At 54.1% G+C, this 16,796-nt stretch overlaps 3 protein-coding genes across 6 annotated transcripts; 1 reads left to right on the top strand and 2 right to left on the bottom strand.

Annotated features, from left to right (window-relative positions):
• The first annotated feature begins 676 nt into the window (after positions 1–676).
• On the top strand, positions 677–4,044 carry MPIG6B (megakaryocyte and platelet inhibitory receptor G6b). 3 transcript variants are annotated; one of them, XM_046005807.1, is made up of 6 exons: positions 677–737; positions 952–1,299; positions 1,449–1,539; positions 1,893–1,933; positions 2,070–2,149; positions 2,275–4,044. In XM_046005807.1, the coding sequence occupies exons 1-6, from the start codon at positions 677–679 to the stop codon at positions 2,377–2,379; spliced, it is 726 nt and encodes a 241-aa protein (XP_045861763.1). In that variant the 3' UTR covers positions 2,380–4,044. The 3 variants fall into 3 exon arrangements, with proteins under 3 accessions (XP_045861763.1, XP_045861764.1, XP_045861765.1); XM_046005808.1 differs by lacking the exon at positions 1,449–1,539 and having other exon boundaries at positions 2,042–2,149; XM_046005809.1 differs by lacking the exons at positions 1,449–1,539; positions 1,893–1,933.
• Positions 4,045–4,208: 164 nt separating this feature from the next.
• DDAH2 (dimethylarginine dimethylaminohydrolase 2) lies at positions 4,209–7,424 on the bottom strand. Of its 2 annotated transcripts, none has more exons than XM_046006348.1 (7): positions 7,286–7,424; positions 6,055–6,417; positions 5,841–5,940; positions 5,645–5,718; positions 5,363–5,482; positions 4,698–4,847; positions 4,209–4,525 (listed from the first exon to the last, which is right to left on the bottom strand). In XM_046006348.1, the coding sequence occupies exons 2-7, from the start codon at positions 6,349–6,351 to the stop codon at positions 4,409–4,411; spliced, it is 858 nt and encodes a 285-aa protein (XP_045862304.1). In that variant the 5' UTR covers positions 6,352–6,417; positions 7,286–7,424; the 3' UTR covers positions 4,209–4,408. The 2 variants fall into 2 exon arrangements, with proteins under 2 accessions (XP_045862304.1, XP_045862305.1); XM_046006349.1 differs by having other exon boundaries at positions 6,055–6,413; positions 7,286–7,415.
• CLIC1 (chloride intracellular channel 1) lies at positions 7,280–13,713 on the bottom strand. The gene is made up of 6 exons (XM_046006350.1): positions 13,464–13,713; positions 11,278–11,387; positions 10,956–11,081; positions 10,690–10,796; positions 9,232–9,413; positions 7,280–8,215 (listed from the first exon to the last, which is right to left on the bottom strand). Exons 1-6 carry the CDS (start codon positions 13,500–13,502, stop codon positions 8,054–8,056), a joined length of 726 nt encoding a protein of 241 aa, XP_045862306.1. The 5' UTR covers positions 13,503–13,713; the 3' UTR covers positions 7,280–8,053.
• Between the last annotated feature and the right edge of the window lie 3,083 nt (positions 13,714–16,796).

The following is a 16,796-nucleotide window of genomic DNA, read 5'->3' as shown; positions in this document are numbered from 1 at the left end:
GTAATAACAATAATGATGAGCACCCAGTGCTCCTATGTGTCAACCATTGTTCTAGGCATTGTAGGTGTATTCCTTTTTTTAATTTCTCAATACTCTAGAAGGTAGGTGCTTTTTTTTTTTTTAAGATTTTGTTTATTTATTTGACAGAGACACAGCGTGAGAGGGAACACAAGCAGGGGGGTGGGAGAGGGAGAAGCAGGCTTCCCTCCCAGAGGAGAGCCCAAAGTGGGGCTAGATCTCAGGACCCCGGGATCATGGCCCCACGACTGAGCCACCCAGACGCCCCAGGTACGTGCTTTTTATCGCTGTTTTACGGATGAATGAACAGGCCCAGAGAAGTTCAACGACTCTCCCACATCACTCAGCTAATAGATGATGGCTAAGGCAGGATTTGAACTCAGACAGCCAGGATGCTCCGGGCCACTGCTACCCCGCGGGAGTTAAAGTATATGAAAGTGCTATCCTAACCAGCAGAGCACCACTTTCAACTGAGTATTGTCTGAGGGCTGAAAGCGAGCCAGCGAGGACTCCCAGAGGGATCCCGGAGGCTGGTAGCCCCGCCCCGCTCTTATCGGAGCCCCCAACCCGTGCCCTCCCCACCCCCCCTTCCCGAGTTTCCCTCCGGTCTTCTCCGCTGATACACTCGCCTCCTATCCCCACCACATACATCCCAGTCATGGCTCTGGTTCTGCAGCTACTGCCGCTGCTGCTGTCAAGGGCCCAGGGAGAACCTGGGGGTAAGCCATTTTCCCCCAGGAAAGTTGGGAGTGGGCGCGAGGGAAGACTGAGGGGCGGCGGGCGATGGGGAGGGGAAGGTTGATGTGTGTGGGATGATCCAGGCTGGCGGGAGCTCAGAAGAGAGGGGAGAGAGAGGAGACGGGAATGGGGTTCGGGAGTGGGGTTAGTCTATCCCTGTGGACTTGCCCTAACCCCTGTCCCCTCCAACCCCAGCTTCACTGGATGGCCGTCCCGGAGACCGGGTGAATTTCTCCTGCGTGGGGGTCTCGCATCCCATCCGCTGGGCCTGGGCGCCTAGCTTCCCTGCCTGCAAGGGCCTGTCCAAAGGACGCCGCCCAATCCTGTGGGCCTCCTCGAGCGGGACCCCTACTGTGTCTCCAGTCCAGCCCTTTGCTGGTCGCCTACGTGCCCTGGACCCCAGTATCCGGCGGCTGGAGCTGCTCCTGAGCGCGGGGGACTCAGGCACCTTTTTCTGCAGGGGCCGGCATGAGGAAGAAAGCCGTACAGTGCTTCACGTGCTAGGGGACGGGGCTGATTGCAGGGCACCGGGGTCTACCCACGGTAGGTCCAGGCCTTTGCGCGTGGGACTTCACTCACACCCCCTCGGGAGAGAGGCCTTAGCGGGAGGTTTCCTGGACAGGAGATCTAGTTCTCTGTCCTCGCACCCCTGACCTCAGTATCCGCCACCACGCCGTCCTCTGTTCCCCCAGGGTCGGTGAATCCCCAGCTCCTGATCCCCCTGCTGGGCGCTGGGCTGGTGCTGGGAGTCGGGGCGTTGGGCATGGTCTGGTGGTGGCGCAGGTGAGCACAATGGGCGGGGCCTGGTTAAATGAGTCGGGACCGGGGGCGGGAGGGTAGGACCAGAACCTTCGCAGGCAGAAGCTAGACCTAGAGCTCCGGCGTGTGGTTTAGAAAAGAAGGGGGCGGTGGAGGGAGGTCACCCCTTGGGCCGAGGCCACAGGCTGGTAGGCGGAGCCCTGGCTAGGGAGGCGACAGTAGAGCCGGAGCAGGACCAGAGCGTGGGCGGAACTATCTGTGGGGGTGGAGCCTAAATTGTTTTGCGGGTCTGAGCCTTTGAGTTGCTGGGTTGCTGTTGGCCCCGAGGAAGAGGAGATAAAACTGGTGGCTCTCAAAGACTTATACATCCGTTACAGACGATCACCCCCGCACCCGCCTCGACCACTCCCCAGATTTGGTGAGACTAACCACCCCATTTTTCTATTGCTCCCACACTTCCCTCCTCTCAATTCCTGAGTCTGAGCCCTTGCTGGAAGCAGAATGTTGGTCACTTTCAATTCGTCAGCTCTGTTCACCGCCCCCCCCCCATATAGATCCACTCGCAAATGTCGAGCCCCAGAGACCAGTAAAGGAGGAGGAGCCCAAGACTGCAGGGGACCTGGACCAGGAGGCGGTAAGGGCCTGGCGATTGGAAGGGGGTTGGACCAAATCCCTGAGCAGAGGGGACTGAGAGAGAGGCCTGAATCCCCAAGCGAGTCAGACTTCTGAGACTCTCCTGCCTTCCTCCCCACCTTTCAGAGCCTGCTCTACGCCGACCTGGATCATCTGGCCCTCAGAAGGCCCCTCCGGTTGTCCCCCATGGTCCCAGCTGATGCCTCGACCATCTATGCGGTTGTAGTTTGAAGGGAAGCCCTTATTCCAAACCTCACAAGTTGAAGGTTCCCAGCTTTCCACAGCTCCCCTCTCCTTCTTGGCACCTCACCGGGCAATGGATGCACCATGGGACAGAAATGAGCACTAGTGTGGGAGTCAGGAGCCCTAGGTTCTCTGCTCTGCCACTGATCTTGCTCCTTCAGTAACTCCATCTCTCCTGTAACTTTCACGTCTTCTTCACTACTGGTGCCCTCTCTAAACCTGATCAAGCCCTGCCTCCCTATCTTAAGACATCAACAAGTCCTAGATAGTTGTCCTGTCTCTTCCCTCCCCCTGCACAGTCCAGCTCTTTGAACCAGGGGCCTACACTTTGTCTTCTCCTTGACTCCACTCACACTGCTCCTCATCTCTCCATGAGGTTGCCAGTGATATCCTAATGGCCACGCCCAGTAGAGTTTTTAGTTGGTCTTTGGTTACTTCCTTCTTTAATGCTGGCATCTTCCTTTTGGACTCCTCTGCCCTCCTCCCTATTCTCACGGTATTCCCCACCATTCTAGGTTCGTCCCTTTATCTGACTACCCTCTCTTCTGGGAATCTGGCATCCACAGCCAGTCCTCAAGCCTCACCTCTGCAAACAACACTCAGAACTCTCTCCAGCTCAGATCTCAAGTAATGAGATTTCCAATCTATCCCTGGGACAGCCCTGCCTGGTCAGCCATAGACATTCTGCACACAGCATATCCCAAACCCAACTCACTGTCACTCACTTAATCCTCCTCTGTAGTCTCTCTTGATCAACCAGTTGCCTAAGCCAGAAACTGGGAGTCATGCAGACCTCATTCTGCTCACTCCCACACAACGAACCAAGTCCTGTCTTTCTATTTTAATGTCACTGTGAAATCCATACCCTTCTTCATGCCCAGGGCTGCCACCTGAATATACTCTCCTCATTTCCTTCCTGGGTGACTCATAGCCCCACCTCATCCTCTTGCCCCTGCCCTCCTCCCTGAAGCCAGAGGGGTCCTCCCCAAATGCAAACCTCCTCACAACCTGTATTCCAAAGTTGCAGGATGTCTTTCCAGGACATTTTCTTGGACCCATGGGCCTTGGCTTTGGGTACAAGGTGCTGGCAGTACTCTGTCTACCTTCCAGACTTGTCTCTGGCACACCACATGTGCACAGCATGCCAGCCTGGGAGAGATTCTCCCCAGCCTCCAAATACGTTTTTGTGCCAGGCAAGTCCTTCTTTCCAGATCACCCTTTTTTCCTTCTCCCCACTACCTTCCTGCCTAATAATTCTTCATCCCCAAGACTCAGCTGAAATGTAGCCATTTCTGGGAAGCCATTCCTGACCCTCTTTGCCTACCCCTGCATACATTTTGATTTTGATGCTGTAGGCAGTCTCCTTATTTATCTCTTAGCAACCACACCCTGTAAATTGTTCCATCACAACCTGTATTTCAGTTTCAATGTACCGTGAGTTCCCTGCTCTCAGGAGACTGACCCTTTTTATATTACTGCTAAGCCTCAGTAAATGAGTGAATGAAAATGAATGTCCCTGGAAGCGTTACTTCTTCCTTTCTATCAACTAGGGGTGAGTTGGTAATCTACCAGTCTCTGAATCATCTGACATTTAGATAATGAGTGATCCACCCTACTCTTTCTTCTCTACGTCACATATGCTCCCCACAATAGAAATTCTATCCTGTCCATCTTGCACCCAAACACCTATGATAGGGCTGGGCAATGACTCAGTAAGTGCCTAATGAGGGTTTGATGAATGAAAGACTAACCTCAACCTCGGATTTCAGCCCTGCCCCTATCCCAGTTAAGACACCAGCCACAGCCCAGTCTAAAAGGTCAGTTCTGTTTTATTAGTTCTGAGGAAGAGGACTCACCCAGTGGACTCTCTCATTTTTCCCACACTAAGCCCTCCCCCCCATCTTGGGGCCCTCTCCCCACTACTATACCTATTCACCGTCCTCTATCTAAGCCTCCTTCCGCTTCTACTCCCTATGCTGCCCAAACACTGGCCAGCCAGAACCCTAAGGCCAGGAGCTCAGCTGTGGGGACGCGTGCTGAGCACCAGGCAGAGGGAGCTGAGCCCGGCGCCTGCCTTCTCCAGTTCTGAGCAGGACACAGGTACCAGGGTGACATCAGAGAGCTTCTGCAATGCCTGCAGGAAGGACATGAAATGGGAGAGGGGAGTAAGACTCTGAGGCCACAGCCAGGCCCTTCTTGGAGCCGGCCATGCTTCTAGAGAAGGTACCCCATCTTTGTCCCACTAGGAAGGCCTGAGACTCCTTCCTCTGGTTGTTGTTAGTAGTGGAGCTCTTGCCTCCTCTCACCTCCTGGCTATTGGGCAGGTCCCCGCCTCCACGGTGCAGGAGAAAAGGGGGCACACCAGGCAGCCCAGGTCGCAAAAAGAGACAGTCAGCAGCTGCATCATCTGGGAGAGTCAGGGACGCATAGGGGTGGTCTGTCAACACTGCCATCGCCTGAGGAAGGGAAAAAGAGGAAGTGGTCAAGTCTCAGAGCCTCCCCACAACTGAGTCTGGTGGCCCTACCACCACTAAGGGCTGGGAACACAGTTACATTTGCTGCATGATAACGATAGCAAGCACTTGCCCTTAGTATGTGTCAGGCACTGTTCTAAGCATTTTAGTGACTTTTGTTAAGTTCCAACTCAGACCCACATGCAATTCTTACTACCTGCAGCTCTCTACTACCTGCAGCCCTCTTCTCCCCTTCTCCAGTCCCCACCAGTCCATGTCATCCATCCTTCCTCATAGCTTAGATACCACCTTTGAGAAGTTTCTTGAAACTCGGGAAGACGATGTTAATCGACTGTGTTCCCTGTCCTGCCATAGTAACTTCTTGCTTTCTGACGTGTTTTCATACCAGATGGACAGCTCCATGAGGGCAGGGGTTGGAATTAAGTCTCTGAACCTCCCCGCTTTCAGCCTCACGGGCCAAAAGCCACGCCCACTTTTGTTGGCCCCACCCTCCTCACCCGGACAGCCTTTTGGGCAGCCTCGCTGCTACCAGCCACGACAGTGCGGGGTCCCCCCATGCCGCAAAGACCGCGCAGGTGGGAGGAGCTCGAGACCGGCACTGTGGAGACAGCGAAGTCCTAGGGGCAACAAAAGAAATTATTCAGGGACACGGGAGGGATGGGGGATTCCCTCAAACACAGGTTGCTCTGGGCTCCTTTCTACTCTGCGCCCCCTCCGTGCGCCCCTCCCACCCCATCCGCTCCCCGCTTCCCCAGCAAGAAGCTGGTTCCGCTCCTCACTCGGAACGTGTCTGCCACGATTTCAGCTCCTCGGTGATTGGTCCACTTGGAGAGGCCTACAAAAAACTCCCGGCCTGAGCCCAGGGAGGCCGCGGAGGTTTGAGAGAGTGAGTTGGAAACAAGGCCCAACATGGCCTAGTCTCCCCAGCTCTGCTTCCCAATGCAAAGCCCAGGGATGCAGGCACCTCAGCCTCACCCGTAAAGAGAACATCAGTGCCATCCAGCGTCGCGTTCTCATCCCCCATCTCCACAGTCCGGAGCCCAAGGTCCTGAAGGGCTTTGCGGACTCCATCGACCTTAGGGCAGGAAAGAGGGCGCGGGGCAGAGACATTCCCAACCATAACTCTTAAAGCCCCGCACGTCCAGCTCCTCCTTTCCCCTTACCCCCCAAACCGCGCCCCGGCGCTCACCTCCGGCCTGCGGGAGGGGCTCCAGGGACGCGTAATTAGGGCCGTGTCCCCTTGGATCACGGCGGTGTCACCGAGGAGCGGTCCCAGCGGCAGCGACTCTTCAGGAGGCAGTTCTAGCAGCTGCAGCCCCAACCGCTGCCTCAGTTTACCCCCCAGTACCCCGTGCTCCCTTTGAGCTTTAGCCAGGTCCAGAGCCGGGAGGCCAGCCCCCGCACCCTCCCCCGAAGCCAGGCTCTCCGGGACCCCCCGGATCAGGGCATGGGAGCAGCGGCCCAGCCCCTCCCCTGGCGTCCCCATCCCATCCACACAGTCTCCCCCTCCGGCCGCGCTGATTTCTTAGTTTTCTCTTTTTACTTCACCTGTCTGGGATAAGAGAAAAGGGGAGTGGGGTTGGCAGCGAAAGAGACAGGCACAGAAGGGCGTAGGGGGGTGGTTAAGAGCGCCCGGGTCTTCCTTCTGCCTTCTCCGGGCGCCCCTCCCACTTCGCCCCACCCCCTCCAGACCTTCCTCTCCTGCCGACCCCATTCCACCCTGCACCCTTCTGGGTCTGGTCTGCTTCATTGGACGGAGTCCGAGGAACAACATCCGGACCCCTAATTTTCACAACACCTGTTGCCCCAGTTCGGAGGCTTTGCGAGGTCCCTGCTAGGCGCCCCTCTTGGCAGCCGCTAGGATGCGCTCACTCCCCAAAAATGCAACGGTCCCGCCCCCTTAACCCTCAGCTGCTCGCTGCCATAGGGACCCGAAGTGCGGCGAGGGACCCAAAGGGGTTATGGGACAGGAGGAGGCAGCTGGGGAGAGAGTCAAGGCCTAGAAGATGGAAGTCCTGAATGCCCAAACGAGAAACAGAAGAGGGGTAACGAGGGAGAAATTAGAATCTAAGGAGTTAAATCTCCCTCCACCCGGGCCGCTCCCGCTGCCCCTAGCGCGACCCAGTATAAACCAGACCGAGTCCCCGAGGACTGCGAGAGGTCTAAAACGAAATCCAAGGGGCGGGGAAACCGGGGGCGTGGCCCCAGGGAGCGGCTGCCACTCCCGGCTCCAGGACCCCGTCTCTCGTCTCCCGGCTCCAGGACCCCGTCTCCCGGTCCATCTTCCCCAAAGTCTACCCCGCTCAGCTCCGCACCCAAATTTCGGCCTCCTGCACTCTGTCCGTTGCAGGCACGGGCCCGGCATCCTCAAGCTCCGGCCCGCGCACGGTCCAGAGGACATCTTCAACCCCTAGACTTACCTCCAGTGGCCACCCCGACTCCTGCGTTCTGTGATCTTGGCTGGGGCCCCACCCCCCTGAGGACAGAGTTGGAGAAGGGAGTCCTAGTCTTCAAGCCTCGGGGACTGGAGGTCTGGGCTTTTGAGGGGTCCCCGGGTAGGCGAGCTCAAGAACTACGGTGGTGCGGGGGCGCGACGGTCTGGCGGCTCCGGGGCATTGTCTAAGCGGGACGGGGCGGGGCTCCTAGAGACCACGCCCATTCCGCCCTGCTACGCCGCGCCCACTCCAGGGGGACTTCGCTCCCCTCCTCAGAACTTGGCCCCGCCCGGTGAGTGCTGCCCAGGCCCACCCAGATCTGGCTGGCCCCGGTGGCTGGGCTGCAAACGCGACATGGACAAGACAGCGTTACGGTGGACTGGCACGAGAAATGGAAGCCTGACCACCAATACCCCTCTTCTAAATTCCTCGCTTCTGCCTTGGGCTCAAGGTCACTGACCCACCTCTCATTCCCGTGTTAGCCCCACTCAAGACCCCTTTGTGTAAAACGACACTGTATTTTCATTCTGTATTTTATTACTGAAATACATTGTCCTACCTGCACCACCCCACAATAAAAATCTTACCTAGATTCCCCATCTTTCCCCTCAGCCCCCCAGCCAGCCCTGCACAAGTGCTCCAGGATTCTCTGCCCACTGGCCGTTTTGGAGTGTGTCCCTTGGATAGCCACGTGGAAACCGGCTGCTGCCTTTGTGAAGAAAATGCAGAGGGAGACGGAGCCGCAGGAAGCACTTATTTGAGGGCCTTGGCCACTTGCTCGTAAGCCAGCTCGATCTCTTCATCATCTGGACAGGTGGAGGCAAACTCTTCCCGAGCATAGGCATTGCGCAGGTACCGATGGACTCCGCGGAACACCTCTGGGATGGAGAATCCCCTGTACTTCTTACATACCACCTGGGGGTGGGGAGAGGAGAGGGATCAATGGGATCAACATGTCAGCCTCAGGGGAGCAGCCCTGGCAGCTAGGCTCTTGGGTCTCTCCCTTCTCCCAAGACTTCTAGGATGAAATCTAGCCTTCCTGACCAGGCATTCAAGAACCCCCGCTATCTGGCTTCTCTTCCAGTGATTCTTCGCTCCTATATGAATCATCCAATTGGCTTTCTTAACTCCTCACGATCTTGTCTTCACCTTTCCTCTCCACTCACTGAAATCCTGGCCATTTTTAACCAGCTCCTTTTCAGACCACCCCGTTCCATAGTGCCATTGCTCTCTTCTTGATTTTACTTAGATGTAATTCACACATCAGAAAATTTTCCACTTGAATTTCCACAGTAACTTTTGTCCCTATTTTTCATTTGGCTTTTTATCATGTTTTGTTACTTAACTTTCATGTGACTGTTCTATCTTTCTGGCTAGATTTCAAATCCTTTGAGGGCAAGGACCAATTGTCAGTCATCTTTGTGTCTTTCAGTGCTTAGTACACAGATGTTCAATACAGAGGTCTGTGGCAGACTGACATTATGCCCATGTTTCACAAACTAAACCATAGCTTTGAGGCTGAGTCAAAAACATGGGAACCAGCAGTTTTCATCTTTCATCATAAGACAAAGTGGAGACCAATGCTATAAAAAGAGTTAAAGCTCTGATTTTAGGAAAAGCCTGCTTTGTGTGATGTGGGGATTTGGCAGTGATAGAGACAGGAAGAGCACTCTTGACAACAATGTTGGATGTGTTACTCCCGGCCAGTCTGCACCCACAGCCTGTATCACCGAATGTTAATTCTCTAAAGCAACAGCCTTGCAGCAATGACTGGTGAGAAGGAATGGGGTGTGTCTGCTATTGGTGGCAATCCATGGAAACCATCCTAAGAAAGAAACCACCTTTGGAGTCGTTGTCATAGAGAACCTGCGTGGGAGCTTCTGAAAGAGCCATCCCAGAGGCCACCCTCTGCTCATACAATGACCACCCACCTGTACTATGTGGAGCTTTGGCAACAGGTTGCAGTCAGCGAGAGTGAGCTCATTGCCATCCAGAAACTTCCTCTGAGAGATGCCCTCGTCCTCAGCACTGGTCTCATCCACTTCTTCTGGGAGGGGGGATGTCAAGTAATTGTCTAAAACTTTTAGGGCTTTCAGGAGCCCCTTCTCCAGATCTGTGCAAGAAAGGGGAATTGGTAAGAACATCAGGAGAGCAACATAGTCCAGGAGGGCCTGGGGAGTGGGGTCGGTCCAAATATTAGTATCTGATACGAATGTAGTTCGTTTTCCATGTGTTATTTTAAGCACCTGACATACAAAAACTCTTAATTCTCACATCAACTCATGAAACAGGCATTGTTAGCCTCATTTTATGGATCTGGAAATGGATTTACAGAGAAATTAAATGAACTGCCCAAATTCACCCAGCTAGTAGGGTTTAATCTAGCTAGGGAAGGTGTAGGTTGTCTGGATCTAGAGTCATTGTTGTTGCTGTTGTTTTTAAGATTTTATTTGATAGAGCCCGCAAGCCCGGGGAGAGGGAGAGGGAGGAGCTGGCTCCCTGGGGCAGATCCCAGGACTCTGGGATCATGACCTGAGCCAAAGGCAGACCCTTAACAGACTTAGCCATCCAGGTGCCCACCCCCCCCTTTTTTTTTTTCAAAGATTTTATGTATTTATTTGACAGACAGAAATCATAGGTAGGCAGAGAGGGAGGCAGAGAGAGAGGAGGAAGCAGCCTCCCCGCTGATCAGAGAGCCCGATGCGGGGCTCGATCCCAGGACCCTGGGATCATGACCTGAGCTGAAGGCAGAGGCTTTAACCCCCTGAGCCACCCAGGCGCCCCCTGGGTGCCTTTTTTTTTTTTTTTTTTTTAAGATTTTATTTATTTATTTGAGAAAGAAAGCACAAGCCAGAGGGAAAAGGAGAAGGCTTCCCGCTGAGCAGGGATCTCAGGACCCCAAGACAGCGACCTGAGCTAAAGGCTTTTTTTTTTTTAAGATTTTATTTATTTATTTGAGAAAGAAAGCACGAGCCAGAGGGAACAGAAGAGGGCTTCCCACCGAGCAGGGATCCCAAGACCTCAAGACAGCGACCTGAGCTAAAAGCAGACACCCAACCGACTGAGCCACCCAGGCACCCGGAGAGTCACTGTTTTTAAGCACAACCCTCTTCTGCCATGGAACAGGCCAGCAGCCAACCCAACTAACACAGTGGTACGCGAGAGGCTAGGTGACAAACAAAGAGAAACTTAAAGTCACAGGCAATGAAAATGCAAGGAAATATGGGGTTTAAACAAAAATAAGGGGGCTGGGGTAGGAGGCAGTGAGGGTTTGCCAACATCTGCTCCATCTCCCCAATATCGGAATTTCCAGGTGCCCCTAATGCCTCCCAATCCCTGGATCTTTTCCATTCCTCCTAGGACCCTGGCCTCCAACCCTTGAGACTCACTATCATTGAGTGCTGGGTTTGAATTCTTGATGTAAGCAGAGAATTTGGCAAATATGTCCAGCCCCGCCGTGTTGGACTCAGGGTTCAGAGCTGCCAGCTTGGGGTACCTGAAAGCCAGGAGGAGAAACAGGAGAAGCTATCTTCCGGGGAGGAGCCTCAGCTCCCCTGCTCCAGCCCACCACCATTTCGGTTTTCCATTTCTTCCACCTCCCTCTCCCCTAGAATCTCCCAGCCACCCAACCCTTCCTTTCCAAGTGCCCTTGTACCTGGGAGGGCAAAGCACTGCCTCTAGGAACTCTTCAATCTTGTTGGTGTCTGTGTGCACTTCTGTGCCATACAACAGGAATGGGAGCTGCCCTCCGGGACACAGCTTCTGCACTGTCTCCGTCCTCCTAGAGAACAGGCCAGGCATCAGGACAGGAAAATGGGGTCAGGGAGAATCAGAAAGGAGAGATGAAGCATGTGGGAAGAAAAAGGAGCTCTGGGTGGAGGGCGGGGGGGGGGGGGGGGGGAAGCCGCAGGATGAAAGGACTAGGATGGGTGAGCGCGTATGCAAACGGAATGTTAGAGGAACAGAAATTGGCCCACCTCTTGGTGTCAACAGTGGTGACATTGAAGGTGACTCCCTTGAGCCAGAGCACCATGAACAGTCTCTGGGAGAAGGGGCAGTTCCCAATCTTGGCCCCATCACTGCCAGCCTGAAAAGTAACCCCCACCCCAAGGTTAGGCCTAGTATACCCCACCTACCCCAGGCCATTCTCTGCCCACCCCCTACCCCCAAGATCACACAGTTTTCTGCCTAATCATGACACACAGTCTCAGGGCTAACAGCTCTCCCCAGACATGGGCTCTCCACTCTGGAAGCAGAGTAAACCTAAGGGCAGATTAGCGGGAGTTTTCTGCAAAGGTCAGCTTCTGGTTCCCCAGAGAGTTCAGGACAGCTGGGAGGTAGGCAGAGGGATTGGGTTTGGGAGTATCTGGACCTTAGAGAGGGAAGACAAACAGTAATGCAGTGTTACCTGCTATCCTAAGCACTTTACATACAAAAGCGTATTTAACTCCTCCATATCCCTAGAGAGGGACTTTGGTGAGGCCAGGGTTGTAGGCTAGAGGCCTGGATTCCTGGATTCCTGACTGGAGTAGAGTCTGAGAATGGGCAAGGTACCACGGGGTTTGGAAGCCAGAGTTCTGGTTCTCTATACCTCCACCCTCTTTCTGGCAGCTGGGTGGGGAGTCAAGGGCCCAGGGCCTCTAAAGATGTAGCGGGCTTTGCAGAGGGGGGGGCTGCCCTCTAATTGGCAAGTGGTGACCTCATCCCCCAAGGGACCTCCCCCTGGGCTGAGAGTGATTCATCTCATACTGTCCCTGCTTCAGCGGCTTCCTTCCTGGCAAGGAGTGGGGGCAGGGAGCTGTGAGGCTGAGGCCTGGGCAGCCGAGGGCCACCTTCCTCTTCCCCACACACTACCTGCGGGGTCTCCCAACACATGGCCCCGGCTCCAGATGACTCTCCTCATACTGGACCCAAGGCCAGACTCTGTAGGGCGGCCTCACCCACGAATAAAAATAGCCCTTGAGGCGAGTGTGAGTGAGGTGGGGACCACACCTAAGGGGGGCGGACCCAGGCACGGCTGGGCACAGGGAGAGGGAATGGCTTCTCCAGAAGCCCCAAGCAGCAAGAAGGGAAAAAGCAGCAGGAACGCACAAAGAAGGACGAACAAAGGGGGGAAGTGGAGAGAAAGGCGGCAGGAAAGTGAAGGGTGGGGAGAATGTGCAAACAAGGAGGCACAGACAGAGAGGGAGGTGCAGAGATGAGGTCCGGGATTGGGTAAGAATGCCCCTGCAGTGGGGAGGGGAGCAGAGCAGAGAGAGTGAAGTCCGCTAGTCCGCTGTCTGCGCTTTCATCTCCAAAGGCCAAAGGACCACCGCTCCTCATCCATACCCACTGAGAGAGGACAGAGCTGGGCCACTCTCTTTCTCCTGTTTCTAAAACCCCCAAACCATCAACACCCTAACCCAGTTCTCTTCCTCCTTCTGATCCCTCTCCCCACCTATCTCCCTGGTAGCCCCAGCTAAACTCCCATATGGTTACCTCCTTTCCTTTCGCTTCTCCAAATCCCGGGGAACCTTCCGGGCCCACCCTCTCTCCGGTCGCACTGCTAGAACCCCACTCCCATTCTCCATCTCCTTCCACCCCACCAGTCCTCGGCCGGGGATCTCCTTCCAGCCTTCCCCGCCACACCCTCTTCCTTGAAACCTGCCCTGCCACACACACACACAAACACACACTCTCTCCCTCTCCCTCCCTCTCTCTGCCTCTCTCTCTCACTTCTCCAAGTCTCTCCCAAGACACTCCTCACTCTGGTCTTCTCTTATGTCCTGATGTTTCCCTCTGACCCTCCCAAAGCCTGTTGAGTCCCACTGCCCTCTTCTCTCCCAGTCTTTCCTTCAGCTTGTCCCCCTGCCCCCCAACCCCGGTGAATAGCCTCAACTCCTGGGACCTCTTCTCTACCTTCCGGCCCTTTAGGCTGCTGAAAACTTGCACTTCCACAAACTTTTCAGGGTCAAGCACAGAATTCTCATTACCTGCACTCACAACAACCATCTTCCCCTCCCGAGGCCACCCCCAACAACGCGCGCACACTAAAGACTGCACGTGGGGTAGGGTGGGGGTCAAGGAGGGAAGGGATTGGGGAGTCAAGGCTGGAGCTGGGTCAAGGTGAGAGTTGCCTTCCAAGAATGGGGAGGCCGGCCTAGGAGCGAGAAGGTCTTCCTACCTTCACGAACAATTCAACCTGGGGTTGTTCTTCAGCCATGGTTGCGACGGGGACCAGGAAGCGGCCGGCGCTGGGGGAACTGGGAGGGGCCCGGGCCGGGGAAGGCGGGTCTCACAGGCAGGGATTCTCTCCCCCAGACCTAGGGCTGTCCCTTCAGCGCCACACAAGCCCGAAGAGACCCGCTCACACAAGACCCGGCCCAGCGTACCCCACACCCCGCCCCTCCAGCTCTATCCCCTCCCGGGCTAGATCAGGGAGCCGCTGACTCACCAACCGGCCCCGCCCTGAACCTGGGGAGGGGACAAGAGGGGGGCGGGACTCGACGATCTAGGCAGTGGGTCCGGAGGGGGAGCCTCTGGTCTCCTAAAGGATAAGGGATGGGGGTGTTAAGGAGAGGGAATCCTGGGAACCTCCTTGTTTCTCCGCCCGTCTCCGTGAACACAGGATTTTTTTTCTGCCTCAGTTTCCCTGCTGCATTAATCAGAGGACACGCCCACTCCACCCTCACACAGGAAACGACACTAACAGCTTGGTCAAGCCCATGAGGTCCCAGGGGAGAACTTTAGAATGTGAAGGTGGTCGTTTATTCCTTTTCCCGCATTCCTTCCAAACTCCAGCAGGACTGACTTGGAAGTAGACACTGAGATTGGGGAGAGAGAGTGGTGAAAGGTAAGGGACGTGATGGGAGGGGAGACATCCAAGCCTCCTGCTAGGGAAACAAGCAGCTGAGTCAAAGGGCCTCATCTCTGGGGGAGGTCAGCTCCTCCTCAGTAGCCTAGTCAGCTTAAATGCTTCCACTTCTGCCCCCATTGCGGGGCCCCTCCTGTGCCCCTTGCCCTTTTCTCACTGATATGTTGAAGATGAGAGAATGGGGGCGGGTGGAGAGTGGGGTTATTGCCCTAGAATACAGTTGCACTGATCCTGGAGGGGATGGTAGCTGGTCTTAAGCAAAGATCAGATGGCATAATGTAAGTGGAGTCCTTGGGGACACAAATAAGTGGGGAGGTAGAGGAAGAGTAACTTGATTTTGGGAGGTTCTGTCATTGTTTATGAGCTGCTGAAAAACGGCTTAAAAATATGTCCTCCAAACTGGACACATTCCAGCTTCCATATCTTGAATCTTTCTCCTACCCTACCACACCTTCTCTTTCTCACCACCTGCTGTCTAACAGACCTACAGTTACAGAAAATCACAGTGGAAGTGTAAGGACACAGAGGAGCAAAACAGCACTTGACACTGAAAGAAAAGGAGCCTTCAAGGAGGACTGTGGTGGAGTGAGAGTCGTGCTGCTGGAAACCAGCAGTTAGTGGTTTCCTCTCCTGCTTCCTCTTCTGTGGGTTTTCGCCTCCCTGGGGGAAGGCCTATCTCTCTCCTCCCCAGTGAGAAGATAATATTCAGTGTTTGCTCCCTTGAATTGTAAGATCCTGTAAGGTTGTAGGATGATTTCATGAGTGTGTGTGTTGGGGGAGGAGGGTCTTCTCCATGGGTGATCCTCAGATTCTGCACACAAATCCCTTCCACATGAGGAAAGGAGGTCAAAACACCCCTACTCAGGACCCTCTTCTGTTCCAGCGGATCAATGTCTATCAGAGAAATCTGCCCCACAAAGATCTCCCTTGTGGGAGATGCCTCAGGCAAATGGGGCCAGGCCTGAGCTCAAACAGGTTTTGACAGCTTCTTTCCTGCCTTTTTCTGTCCTCCGGCAGTATGGCTAGAGCTAGTTTGATCATCAATATTGACTTTGGGTGGCTGGGATGGCTACCTACAAGGTATTTCTCCTTAATTTCCCAGATGACAGGTGATGCTGCCCTCTCCTGGTACTATCCAGCAGTGCCCCCTGGGCTGCGTCCCCAAATCCTCCATCAGAGAAGTTTCCCTCTGGTCTCACCTCCTTAACCCTGCTTTTCTCCTATCTCAGTATCCAACCTTTCCTTCAAAGGTGGCTTTTTATTTCACTCCCTCGCCTTCCTTGGCTTGGTAAACCAGTCTCTAATCTCTTTTCACCCCAGATTGGAAGGTGTGTCCCTCCCTGACACGCCTTAGAGTTGTGACGTCTCTTCCAGGTTTCCTTAGCTCCATTGCTCAACAATTTGCTAGAGGTAACCATTAACCTAGTCCGTAACTCCCTCCCTTACCTTTCTTGCTGGAGGGGATTTTCCAGTCCTTGCGTGGTAGAAGCGGGTTAACCCACCATTTTCTCTCATCTCCTGGATGGGATCTCCCCATCTCAGGGTACCTAGGACAAAGCTGGAGAGGAAGATGCATTTTAAGGGATTTTATTTTTATTTTTCATTTAACTTAATTTTTTTACAAAAAGATCATATTTATTTATTTGTCAGAGAGAGAGGGCACAAGACGGGGAGCTGCAGGCTGAGGGAAAAGCAGGCTTCCCGCTGAGCAAGGAGCCTGATGCGGGGCTTGGTCCCAAGATCCTGGGATCATGACCTGAGCTGAAAGCAGACTCTTAACTGACTGAGGCACCCAGGCATCCCAAGGGATCTATTTTTAAAAGTATATATTTATTTCTGTCCCCCTCATAATCTCCTTGCTTCTCTTCTCACACACACTAGAAGGTAAGCTTCATGAAGCCCATAATTAATGTTCAGTACTTTGAGTCTGCCACCTGATCCAGAGTAGGCACTAAATAGTTGCTGGGTGAGTGACTGGCACCTCTCTGTCTTTAGGGGTGTGGGTGTGTGCACCTGCAGAGGGGTATAGACTTGACTCTGGGAGGGGAGGTGTAGGTGTTCTCAGGTCTACTCTCCACCGGAGTTTGGTGTAATTTGAACACTTCTACGCTCCTCTGGGGAGACCAAAATTTAAGTCAGGCGCAGTATTGCCCTCCTGGGGGTGGTCATACCCTGCATCAAGGAAATAGGCAAAGGAGGACTAAAATAGGAGTCTCACTTATTTCTGCTTATTTGAAATATTAGTAGCTCTTACTAGTTTTCCAGGAACTGTCCTAAGCTTTCACAAATATGAACTTGGTACAAATTTATTTTTTTAAGATTTTATTTATTTGTCAGAGAGAGAGCACAAGCCGGGGTAGCAGCAGGCAGAAGAGGGAGAAGCAGGCTTCCTGCTGAGCCATGGGGAGGGGGACTCAATCCCAGCACCCTGGGATCCTGACTTGAGCCGCGGGCAGACGCACCCTGGGATCCTGACTTGAGCCGCCCAGGTGTCCCTCGTGGGTACAAATATTAATTTAGACTTGCTGGCATAGGCTTAATTAATGTTGCTTATCTCCACTCTCCAGAAAAAAGTGTAACTCTCCTCTGTCCCTACAGCCAGCTCCCCCCTCAACACCCCTAGACCAGTTCCCCGGGTTCTGA

The sequence above is a fragment of the Meles meles genome, chromosome 5 (assembly GCF_922984935.1).
Source record: "Meles meles chromosome 5, mMelMel3.1 paternal haplotype, whole genome shotgun sequence".
Taxonomy (NCBI): Eukaryota; Metazoa; Chordata; class Mammalia; order Carnivora; family Mustelidae; genus Meles; species Meles meles.
Note: the sequence above shows the minus strand (reverse complement) of the source record. Positions and strands in the feature narration are given on the sequence as shown.